The following is a 12,520-nucleotide window of genomic DNA, read 5'->3' as shown; positions in this document are numbered from 1 at the left end:
TCAGGATGTGTGTGTCAGAGGCAGTGCGGTTGGCGCAGGATAGAGCAGGGTTTAGGGCTGTTGTGCATAGGGTCGCTATGAGTCGCAAACAACTCGACGACGGCACATAACAACAACAACAACATGGACATTCCTATGGGATGTACTTCCTTCTTGCCATTTTGTTTTACCTCTTAAGCATTTATTTATTTAAAATATGTAGTCTTTTATTAAATTAAAAAATGTGTAATGTAAGAATCAATGAATTTTAGTCAATATGGTTTTGTGCAATTGTATAACAATAAACATATAATACACATCGGCGAAACGTTAAGAACCTTTAGGAGAGGTAACTTGCTTGAGAATCAGTATAGGGTTTGAGGCTCAGCGTCCTCAGGGACACTTCTCCCTCCTACCTCTACAACCTGTGGTCTCATCTTGACCAGCACTGTGACACACACAGAGCATGTGGCTGAGGAAGCAGTGGCGGTTGTTTGGAGAGGAGTGCATATGAGGGGATACAGACTGTGCGAGACACATGGAAATGAATTAGAAAACTTTATTGGCTTGTTAAAAAAATGAATGAATTCAGCAAGTACATTTATAGTATATTCACATTGTTAAAGCAGCACTTAAAAAGAAAAGAAAATGATTATCCATTATTTCTAGGAAACATGTAAAAATGGCTACAAATCCTAGAACACTGCTGGAGGAAAATCAAGGCATAAGGCTGACTCACAAGCAGCCTATGGATTACAGCAAGTGTACTGGAATAGGAATCAGGTGGAATTCAATGCTCAGCTGGCTTGGGAAGCTGACTATTCCTTAGTTTCTTACACCCAGGCCATAGATAGACTGTCCTGGATAAAAACTGATGTTGAGGGAGAGAGCTCTGTCATTTCTTAGTTTTGCCCACATCTGTTCTGTGAAAATGAAGACTTCAGACACAGAAAGGGTCTTGGGGAAGGGGTGGCACTATCGCCATTTTGTGGGTGCGCTCACAGTGAGGCCCCACAATGTTAGTCTGGTTAGTCTGACACTCTGATGGAGTTCATTGCCAGAATGAGACTGCTGGGAGGTTCCTGCGTCCCTGAGGATGGGACAAGGATACTTTTGTGAACTCTCCGGTGGCATCCTGGCTGCTAATTCCATTTGGCAGCACTCTGAAGGTTGAAAGAGTCTTTAACCTTCTCAGCCGCCCTTGGATAAACCAGGCAGGGCTGTAGGCGATACACATGCATCAGGGAGTCTCTGGATACTGGCAACAACTCACATGTGCAAGATCACTTGAAAGGTTGGCAGGCCAAGTCCACTCAGAGGCACGTCAGTAAGAAGGTCTGGTTGTCTGCTCTGACAGACCTACCACTGACACCCCATGAAGCAGAGCTCACCTCAGATGCCCATGGGGTCCCTGTGAGCTGGAAAGGAAGCAAGCACGTCTGCTTTGGCTTGGCAGCAGTTGTGTGAACACAGCTACATGTATTACTCGAGTGGCTACTTCTGACTTAGCTTTTTCGGATTTAAGCTGAGTCATACAACTCTAGGCCACAGGCTGCCCAGGAGTCAGGTGCAGCAGCCCCGGGATGGCCCTGCTGTACAGTGGTGTCTAGACACAATAAGATGAATGAGTGTTCCCTAGTAGAGCAAGGAATCCGGATAGAACCAAGAAAGGCACTGCAGACAGAAAAGACCAAGACAGGTGGAGATGTGAAGCATCCACCTGATCAGGAAGTGGAGGATCATTGGCAAACATCACATTAAGTGCTTGATGCCACTCTGCAGTGAGGGGGTGAGAGCAAGCCGTATGTTAGTCACAGAAAGCAAGGAAAAAGCAAAACAGCCAAAAATAAACCAGAGTATAAATTAGAATGCAAGGGAGGCAAAGTCAGGGTTATTTAGAGAGTAAATTTAAAAAAAAAAAAAAGGTTGAGAATACAGGTGTTCCTCCATCTCATTGGCTCTGCTGGCCAACAGGCCCCTGAGTGCCTGCCCTGACCTCCTGGAGCTCAGGGCCCAGGCAGTGCAGTGGGGGGGGGGGTGCTTTTCATCCTCCATGTGAGGAACTCAGGTTCCCTGTCCAGCCACTGTACCTCACAGAGCTTTTGCTCTCACTCTACACATGGCCACTCAATCTCAGCTGACAACTCTTGACACTTGTTGTGTACCGTTGAGTGGAAACCAACCCATAGCTGACCCTTCTGTGGGTTTTCAGAGGCAGTTAATAGCACAGGAAGAGAATACTCGTTCCTCTCTTGTGGAGCAGGTGATGGATTCGAACCACGTGCCTTTGGGATTGTAGAGCAGCTTCTTGCCACTAAGCCACCAGAGCTCCTTAATTTCTGACATATGCATCCCTCACACAGCCTCTGCTCTGAGGAGATGCTACAAGGCCTAATCATTCTGAACGTAATGCAAGGTTACTTGGAGAGGTAAACTTCTGTGCTTTTGAGTGAGCTCTGTCTCTGAGCTCTATGTTGTGGGAGCCAGGTGGATCATTGCATTCTAATGTGTCCTGCCTATTTCTGAGAAGAAACTCACTGCATTCAAAATGAAATCTGCTCCTGTTGGGACACAAGGACTGAAAAGCCCTCATCCTTTCTGGAGCACGTGGGGTCTGTTTTGACTTAGAGATGGACCTTCCTAAGCCTCATGCTGCTTCTTGATTGTTGTTAAAGTCAGAGGTGGAGAAGCACGTAGTGATAGGTGCTTCAGGAACTCTCAGCTGCCCTGGATGACTGTACAATCGGGGTGTGGACTACACCAGGGAACCATCCTGCTAAGGCTTCCACTTCCCAGTATTCACATTCTTACCACAAAGGCCCTCGTGAACATGGGCTGTACATCTCTCACCTTCCTTGGCCTGACCTTGAGCAGGCCAGGATAAATGGATACTGGTGGAAATAAATGCATGTCAGATAAGAGGGGAGGGACAACATCCTAGAAGGCTTTAGATGGTCGGATGGGCTGCAAGCCCATAGAGAGTGGTGGGAAGACATTGCGTCATGGTGGCTGCTGTGAACTGGAGAACTCCAAGGCACCCTGGCTGGCTGGAAGTCGGGGTAGAGGAGCAGAGAGTAGTGAGAGCAGGGCTGTGAGCTCAACTCCCTATACCTCTGTAAAGTAACACTCTGATTGCCAGTGGTTGGGAAAAAGAAACCAGTGTGTGCAGAGAGGGAACAGACATAAGGATGGAGTAAGAGAACAATGACAGAGTCTGAAGACAATGAAAACTAGCTGGCAACCCACAGATATGTTTGGTTGGCCTACATAAAGTTTTAAAAATAACTGAACCAACTTTTTAAAAATAGAGAAACTTCACATAAAAATTCATGTCTTGGATTTCTCTCAAAGAGTCAGAAGATTTGGAAGCCCCTCCCTCCCATTCCCCTGTAGGCACAAGCTGGCAGAAGTAGGGGCAGCGGACACTCACTCTCCCATCAGCCCTCTGGCAGCCTTTCAGGATAAGACCTGATGATGGTGTTAGAGGCTGGCTGTCTTAGGATGACACATCTGATTTCGGCAAAGACATTGTCCATCTTCTCTTACTGCTGAGAAGATACACGGCATGTGCCACTGTGGAGAGCTAACTAGATTTTTCACAAGATTTACATGAAGGAGTAAAGAGGGTGGTCTAGCGTAGAAATGAGAAGCTATGTTACTGATCACTTTCTTTAGGGATTAAAACAATGAAAAGCAAAGAACACAAGAACCATATGAAACAATGCTCTAATTGCCTGCTTTTTCTCAGGAGATGCTCAGTGTTTTGATAAATTAAATAGCCCTACTGTCCACTTCTTCCCATTTTAAACTAAAAATGTATCTGAAAATCTCCTAGCTAATGAGTACCAATAAATACTTTTTTTTGGGGGGGGTGCTTCTCATACCTTTGAGGTTGTCTGGGGAATGTAAAATATATCACCTAAAACAATTCAGCACTTTTGTATAGCTCACAGAATAGCAGAAAACCTTTGAAAGCTTTGCACCTAATGGCCACTACCTAAGAACATTTGCTGTGTGACAGCTCCTCCCTTGCTTGCATTTGAATTTCATTTTTCTCCTTGAGGTCAGAATTTCTGCAACTAGGTGACCTCTTTGTAAATCAACATCTTAGGGAAACAACCCCAAATCTAAGTAGTGACAGGAAATGTCAATTCTTAAGAAGCGAGGAAAGGGGAGTTGGAAGAATGTTTAGATCTTGCCACCAAGGGGCCACATAGCTAGCTTTGTGGAAAGAAAACACTGAGTGGGGAGGTCTGTTTGCTTTAGAGAGACTGGCCCTCTGTATTATGAGCATGGAGCTGCCAAATTCAATGCTGTAATCCATAGGTCTCTGTGACATGTCTCCATCAAACAGTAACGTACTTAGTGGCTAAGGTGGAATATGCAGTAGAAAGCATTCATCAGGAGATCCTTTCCGCATCGGGTGGCCCCTGAATTGATCAGGTTACTGAGATTAATGCCTTGGTTACACAAGATTCAAAACAATGTTTCCAAACATGTTGGCCCAGTTAAGAAACTATAAATCCTAAATTAAAAAAAAAAAACCAAACAAAAAAAAACCCACAAAACTATAAATCCTTAAAGTTGAATTGAAAACCTAGAGTGACAACTTCCAAGAAAGAAAAAACGTTTTTTTAAATCATCAGTTAAGTTTACAATTCAGCTTAGCAGTATATGCGTAGCAGTAAGAGCTGCCTGCATTTTCACATGAAATTCTCCCAAGTTGGTTATGAAATCTCCAAAATTAATTCAGTAAGGGGTGGGATGAGTAGGGTGGTACCCAAAGATTCTTGGGGGAGGGGGACACTGAATCTCACTGCATGCACAGAGTCACTGAGATGGTGGACAGGAGTTCTCGAGTGAGGCAGTCACATGGCCTCAGCAGCATCCAGGCTGCTCTCTCAGAAAGAAGCGGGATGCTATAAAGCACACTGTCAAGAGCAACCTGCCACCTCCTCTCTGCTCAGGTCAGCAGGGCTCTCCTGTCCTGAATACCCGGCAGTGGAACAGTCTGCCAGGGGAACTACCCTCTTCAAACCTGCTCTTCTGCTCCCGGCAGGCTGCCTATGGCTCTCGTGGCAGAAAAGCTGCACTTCTGTAAAGGCAACAGCACAATGCTGTGGCTTTCTCACCTCACACACTTCTAAAGGCAGGTGGCCAGAGAGGGCAAAGAAAAAGGCACATGGCTGTCTTCTTACCATATGCATATTCTTCACTCATTGTTTTTCTGAAACTGACTTTGACTTAACATCTATAAACCAGCTGCTTTCTTTTTCATTATTTTCTTAATTAAAGAATGTTTGGCCTGCTGATGAACTTTAAAGAAATAATTATCTCTGCACCATTGTGGACTGAAGCCAAAGTGCAGACCTTTCCTACTATTAAAAGAAATAATTTTTCAACATTCAAAGAGATGGTGCATATACACTTTAATTCTTTTAGTCATATATGTAGAGAAGTTAAACCTGAACTCAGTACTACTAATTGAACAAAAACATAAAATGATGCTCGAATATGTGTTAATTGGAGAGTAAGTTGTTTAGTATGCACTTATACCTGTAAAAACTTATATTTAAGAAGAAATAACCAAGTTTGCAGTTCACTTTTAATAAACAGGAACCATAATAATCTATTTCCAACACAACCATGGAGGCCAGTTTTCTGAAGAGAAATTCAATCTAATGTCATTCCATTTTGATTTTTCATTTGAATCATTGAAAGCACAGAGGAGAAGCATCAACGTGAGGTGTTTTCTTGAGCTGCTGCTTGTAGCCTGAGGGCTGTCTGTGCATTGTGTTCCCCAAACAGCTCACAATATTTGCAGACTTAATGCTGTATGTCCTTCAACCACCCACCCACCCACCCACATCTAACAGAAAACCCCAGACAAGCAGCCCTTCAGGGACAAACCAACACCATGCCCAGGAGTCCAGCTTACAGGACAGCATCAAGCAACATACACCACAGACCCCTTCTCTGTCTTTTCCTGTATTTCAGCTACCCATCCAGTGGGATCTTATGAAACAAAACAAAACCTAAAAGAAACACAAAATAAAACGTAAGTCATGCTCAAAAGAAAAAAAATTAAAATTAACATATAAGTATAATCACTTTCAAAAGAACATAACGAATAAATATAAAAAAAGAGACACCAACATGGAATATAAAACATAAAGCAATATATAAAAAAAACCTAAAACAGAAGTTGGGAGAAAACATGCATCTCATTATTGAACAAGTTACATTTAAAACTGGATTTTATAGGATTCAAAAAAATATGGGGCCGGGGTGCTGCAAAGAGTTTCTGATCCCAGCTTCCTCTGCAAGTACATCAAATGTTAAATGTGTCATAGATTGTGCCATCAATGCAGGTGACCCTCACTGAGCTCTCAGATGCTTGTCCACATAAAGGAGTAAATTAAAGCCAGCAACAAATATCCAAATCCTGATTACTATTTTCTACTCAATTTCTCCTAGTTATCTCTCAAAGGTTCAGGGAATTGGCTGGCTTGGAACAACAATATTTTGGTTGATTTTCTTATGAATCTCTATATTAAACTATTACTTAATGACCATGTATACAACACACAGAGCTTTGTGTAATATCCATTGTATAATATAAAATAAAGAACATGTAGTAGTATGCTTTATAGTACATCTTGTATGTGCATATATTGTATAATATATAAAATATACATTATATACATATATTATTGTTGCTGTTGTTGTTGTGTACCATTGAGTTAGAACTGACCCATAGCTGGCCCTCCAGTGGGTTCTCAAAGGCAATTTTAATTTCACGGGAGGAAATAGCCCATCTTTCTCCCATGGAGCGGCAGGAGGATTTGAACTGTATGCCTTTGGGATTGTAACACAGCTCCTTACCACAAGGCCACCAGAGCTCCCTATATTTTATATAAAACATAAGATATAAAGCTTAGTATCAATTACCTTTTCAAACTTTTATGAATACTGACCAAACAGTTGACACTATGGCATATGATACAAAAATGAAGAAAACAAACTTTCTTGACCTCAACTATCTCATTGTTTAGCAGATGGTGAAAGACAAGTAGATAATTTGCACAGAACACACAGAGCATGCCCAGATCTCTTCTCAATTCTTTGGCCAAATTATTTATTTCCATTACACAATAATCTTACGATGCACATTCTATAAATATTCCCTCTTTACTGGTGAGGACACAGCCCCAGCTGGCGTGACCAAAGTCCCACAGCTAGTGTATGATAGAGGATAGGGTTTAGACTGAGATCCAGCAATTCCCATCTGTAAACCCCTGCCAGGCTGCCATGCAGGTGTTAGGGTGGTAGAGTAGGGTAGGATGGTAGGGTGGTAGGGTGGTAGGGTGGTAGGGTGGGGGTGCAGGAACAGAATAGCAGTGGAATATAAAGAATAGCAGGTGGTAGGGTGGTAGGGTAGGACAGTAGGGTGGTAGGGTAGGGTAGGGTGGGGGTGCAGGAACAGAATAGCAGAGGAATATAAAGGAGGGAACGACCAATTCTCCAAACTTGCCAATGAAAACATACAAGAAACAGGGAGAATTTTATTACATAGACTCATGGGTTGATATATTCAAGTCTGTAAATAAAAAATTTGTAAATGACAAAATACATGACAAAGTGAAAAATCCCGAGACATTTTTACATTCATCTTTGGAAAACATGTCCAAACCTAACCCTCTAGACTCTTGATCTTCTTCAACCTGGAATCTGGTCTGCCAAGTGTTGGTGTCATCTGCCTCCAAAGTGGCGATTCTCACTATCAATCTGTTCCATCATTTACAATAGAATCCTACAGTCTAGGAGCTCAATTTCCATGACATTTCTCTCCTGCCCTTCCAAGTCACTGAGGAAAAAGAACTCAGCACTAATGCCAGACATCCTTTATGAATTTAATCACCCACAAAGCACTGAGAATTTAGAAAGTCCTCAGTGCTACTGATTAATTCTCCTTCATATCCTTATTTTCTTTCTAAACGTTTAGCCTCTAGGCAAACCTAACCAGCAGCTGCTTACGAGCACGTAGGACATGTGCACCAAATTAACAAACTGAACACCTCTGTCACTCCTCATGATTTTAAGAGGGTGGACCCTAAATTCTTTTCCTCTGAAATAAAAGGATTAATCTTAGGATGTCAGGTTTGCCAACAAAAACAGAAGGAAGGTGGTGATACAAATAAAAGATATCATTCCCCAAACAAAAAGATTGAATGATTCAATACCATATTTCTCAGTACATTTAATTTTGAAGGGTATCTGATTTGAAAAAAATAACACAATACATTAAATTGCTCTTATGGGTCTTATTACCAATGTGTTTGTGATGCAGTAATTCTAAAAGCTTACAGATGCCAGAGTGTTAACAACAACTAGCTCACTCTTTGCTTCTATTTGCCCTTCTTCTTTTCCAGATTTCTTCAGGTTCTGAAATGTGTTTTGTTAAATGCAAACTCCACAGGACTGCCCCTCACCTGGGAACAACTGCAGTTGACTGTAATTCTATGGGTGTCACCATCACTCAGGGGTAGGTGGTTGCACTGTGACTGCTTGCATATTACAATAATTCTAGAAGCAATGCCAAATTCTAGCAGAGTCATCAACCATGAGCAGATCTGGTCAGAGCTTCCAGACCAAGACAGACTAGGAAGAAAATCCCAGAGATCAACTTCCAGAAGAAGTGAATCACAACTAAATATTGTCCAACGGGAAATGAGCCTCTTAGGGTGGGAGAAACTCAGCAGCACATGGACTGTGACAATAGACACGGGCGTACTAGTGATCACAAAGCTGACACAAAAGCAGCCAGCACTGTGTTCTGTTTATGTAACATTCCATAAACTGGAGCCAACTCAGCAGCAACTGACAAGAGCTAGACTGCAAATGTCCCTCTGCAGCCCTCCTGATGCTCCTGCTGTCCTCATACCCATAAAGCTGTGCCACGTAGGAGTGACCCTCACGACCATGGAGTTGGTTTAGACTCGCTGCAACCCTGCAGGACACAGCACACCTGCCAATAGGAGGCTGGCAGGTTTGAACTATCAACTTACTGGTTAGCAGTGGAAGCTAAATCACCATAAAAACGAAGGCAAAAGTTTTCTGATGAGGCAAATTCCATTTATTACAATTGTCAGCAGCATGCAGGATAGCAGCATGCAGGACAGACATTCAAATAGTCACCACCACCACCAGGTCACCTCTTAAGGAAGGTGAGCCAGTCTTTTATATCTTTCACTTTCACATACTGTTGCCATATCAAAGAAATTCCACCACATCCTGAAAAAAGGAGTTTGATTTACAGAGATGAGCCTTGTATAAGAAAACACATCCAGGGCTTTGGAGGAAAATTCAATCAGGGCCTCAATTTACCTACCAGGATCTCAGGGCTTTTGTTCTCTCCTAGTAGAAGAAACTCAAGAAAGCGACAAAAAAAAAAATGATATTAAACAATAGACGATTATTTTCTCCTAGCGAGGGAAAAGTTTTTAGACCACAACAAATGGCTGAACATCTTGTGAGTTTGGCAGCCAAGAGAGCTGCTAGCTTGTGAGCCTAAAGTACAGATATTCTGACAACGTGACATTCTGAGTCCTTTGACACATTCCAGTGGTGCACGTGAGGAAGAAAAAGGTACGGTGAGACAAGCTCCTTTATCAAAGGAACTTTCAGGAAACTTTACCACCCCTGCTGAGAACTAGGTGAGCTCAGAAGGAAGCCAGGCCCACTGGAAAGATGTGAGGCAAAGCTGAAAGCAGAGAACAAGGAGGCCTAGGCTAAAAGCTGGTTTAGGATCTCTGAGTGCTTAGATCTTGAGAAGGAAAGGAATGGGAGTTGGGGTGGGGAGGAGAGGAAGGATGGTCAAGGAGGGAGACCTGAAGGTCAGTGAAGCCCAGAGCTTTCTCTACCATTGGCTCGTCACGCATTCATTCAGATTTATTTACATCCCAATGTGCCCACATTTTCCTCCTATTACTCAGAAGCAATCAGCCATAAAATGGCAAGAGCTGAACATACATTTAAATTAACAGCAATTTATCTGGAGCAAAAAAAGGAAAATTGCTGAGTTGAAAGAAAGCAATGAGAAGGGAAGAAAGATGCAGCTGCTATCTAAAAAAGCAAATCTTATCACATTTGTCATTTGGCGAGTTCAAGTAGAAAAGTGCCAGCACTGGAGTTTGGAGGGCCTGGAGCCACTGGAGAGGCTGCCTGCAGGCTGGGCGCCCACACAGGAATGCACCTTCAGGGGAAACTGGAGAGGTAACCTGCAGGCTGGGTGCCCACACAGAAATGCACCTTCAGGGGAAGACAGTGGGGATACTTCCCTAGCCTTAAAGAAGGCTCAAAGTCTCAAAAGGAAGAAGTTTCATGTTCCCATAACATTAGATGTACACCAAACAGTGGACCAGGAAAAGTTCCACTACAAAATCTGAACTGATCTAAGGGCCACATCTGCTTCATTTAAGCACCTAAACTTAATCAAACGCCAGTGTCCTAAGCAGACGTTCTGTAGAATTCAAGTGCCTTCCAGGGGTTGCATTAGCTGTCCCTTGGTCTTGCTTTTTTCTATCATACAGGCAAACTCTCTGAACCTCACAGCAGTTGGTGTACATACAAGATCACCAAGAATGGAACAGGAGTGAGAGAACTGAAAACTAAACTCAGACGTCTGGGCTGCCAGCCTGCCTAGCAAAGGGCCTGTGGCTGCCTGTAGCAATGTACCCAATACATCAGCTCAGGTCCCATGGCTTTCTTCTCTGAGCTCAGTCAAAAAGTTGGTTATCCACCCTCTCGTGCCACCAAACACTCCTCTTGCTCCCAAACATGTACCCTGTCCACACATACTGTCCACTCCTGAGATCTCTTTCCACAGAGCCAGCTCCAATGACAGAAAGAAGCCTTAACCATTATCTAAGGTCCAGGACAAAAGACTTCTCCTGTGAATACCCAGTTCACCTTCATCTTTTACAACACCCTCTTCCACTTTTTAAGGGCGGTTTGTATCTCTTCTAGACTTATCTTTCTATTTTCTTTTATTCTCCATGCAAGTGAGAGAAGGGCAGAGATTGTGTGTGTAGCTGCTCTGCTGAACGCTGCCTCACACGGTACCTAGAACTAAATATATGCTCAGATTCACAACAAAAAAAAGACAAAATCCAATGTCACAGGCAATCCCAGCTAAGGGTGACCTTGTATGTGAAAGAGTAAACTGAGCTTCTTAAGTTTTTCAAGAGCATAACACCAAGCATTCCTTCTATGGTTCACGAGTGGATTCAAACAACCAACCTTCAGGTAAGCTCTCATTGCTATTGAGTCCACTCATAGCAGACCCTTCACAGGGTAGATCATACAGGAGAAGATTGTACATCTTTCTTTTCCAGTGCAGCAGGTGGATCTGAACTGATCTAATCTTCGAGTTGTATTAAAGAATTGTGATGTATTCAGCAGCAGAAACACAATGAGGGTGGAAAGACTGGCTATATATTGTTTATCATTGGTAACCAAGTGAACAGAGTTGCTTCAAGCCTCCTGTGCAAAATGGTATATTTTCTCAGAAGTATACTTAATGTCACAGTTAAGATGCACAGACCTCCAGTGTGCCCATTCTGGAGCATTTTAAGTTCTTGGAGAAGAGGTGTTAGGCTTAGTTTAGTCTAATTCTCACTGTCATTAACACTACGTAAGCATGGGAGTGGGACAAAGAAAACTGCTGCCCTTTCAGCTGAAAAAGAAAAACTTGGTGAAGATGGTCAGCTGTCAAAGATTCTGCCACTTTCACTTGGCAAAATGATGTTTAGTTATGCTCTGCAAATCAATGAAGGAAAATACATTTTTTGGCAATTCTGGCATATGTGAAGCCAAAGTTACTGTGCACAGTTAAAATTAAATGACCTAGGAAGGACATGTTCTGGTCATCCGATAACACATGTCCAAGGACTCAATGATTTCAGATTGGATGGGGACACATCCAAACATTGAAGCAACTGTCTCCATTCACCAGCCAACTACTCACATGGTTGCACCATTCCTGGCTCTTTCTAGCCCTCCATTGAGTTTCCACATTTGTAAGTCTTCACAGGAGACAGCTCAAATTTCTCCCGTGTAGAGAGAGACTGCTGGATTCAAAATGCCAACTTCTCCATTAGCAGCCTAATGGAAAGAATGGTGTATGCTACATTTCAGCTGAGGCTCACCAAAAAATGTTTTAACTAAAACCGCACTTTGAGAAGCACTAAGATACTCAAGAGTCTTTCACTAACTTTCATTAACATCACAGTTTAGAAACAGTCTTTCAGTGCAGCCACGGTGAGACACCCTCATCTGCCCAGTGTTCTCTGGAGTGTCCAACTAGCCCACTGATTACAAAAAAGCCCGCGACAAGCCTATCTACACAGCAATTCTACAGGATACATCACCTTTGACCGATAAATATTGCGACTAAACTTCAGAGACACTGATCTCAACATAAGGAACTACCATCAGCTGATGTGTTTGAAATCACAGAAGCCATGGAAGCTTCATATAT

At 42.8% G+C, this 12,520-nt stretch overlaps 1 protein-coding gene across 5 annotated transcripts in view; it reads right to left on the bottom strand.

Annotated features, from left to right (window-relative positions):
* NTRK2 (neurotrophic tyrosine kinase, receptor, type 2) overlaps nt 1-12,520 on the bottom strand; it is a 709,069-nt gene that overhangs the window by 442,744 nt on the left and 253,805 nt on the right. Inside the window, exon 12 of one of the 5 annotated variants that reach the window (XM_006902205.1) lies at nt 5,568-6,014. The exons of the other annotated variants lie outside the window; for them this stretch is intronic. Coding sequence (XP_006902267.1) covers nt 5,977-6,014 — 38 coding nt within the window. The 3' untranslated portion in view covers nt 5,568-5,976. Of the gene's footprint in view, nt 1-5,567; nt 6,015-12,520 lie in introns of those variants that run through there. 5 annotated transcript variants of the gene reach the window in all.

Source organism: Elephantulus edwardii, unplaced genomic scaffold, assembly GCF_000299155.1.
Source record: "Elephantulus edwardii isolate Elephantulus edwardi_28Jun2011 unplaced genomic scaffold, EleEdw1.0 scaffold00381, whole genome shotgun sequence".
NCBI classification, from domain to species: Eukaryota; Metazoa; Chordata; class Mammalia; order Macroscelidea; family Macroscelididae; genus Elephantulus; species Elephantulus edwardii.
This window is presented reverse-complemented; position numbering and strand designations above follow the sequence as displayed.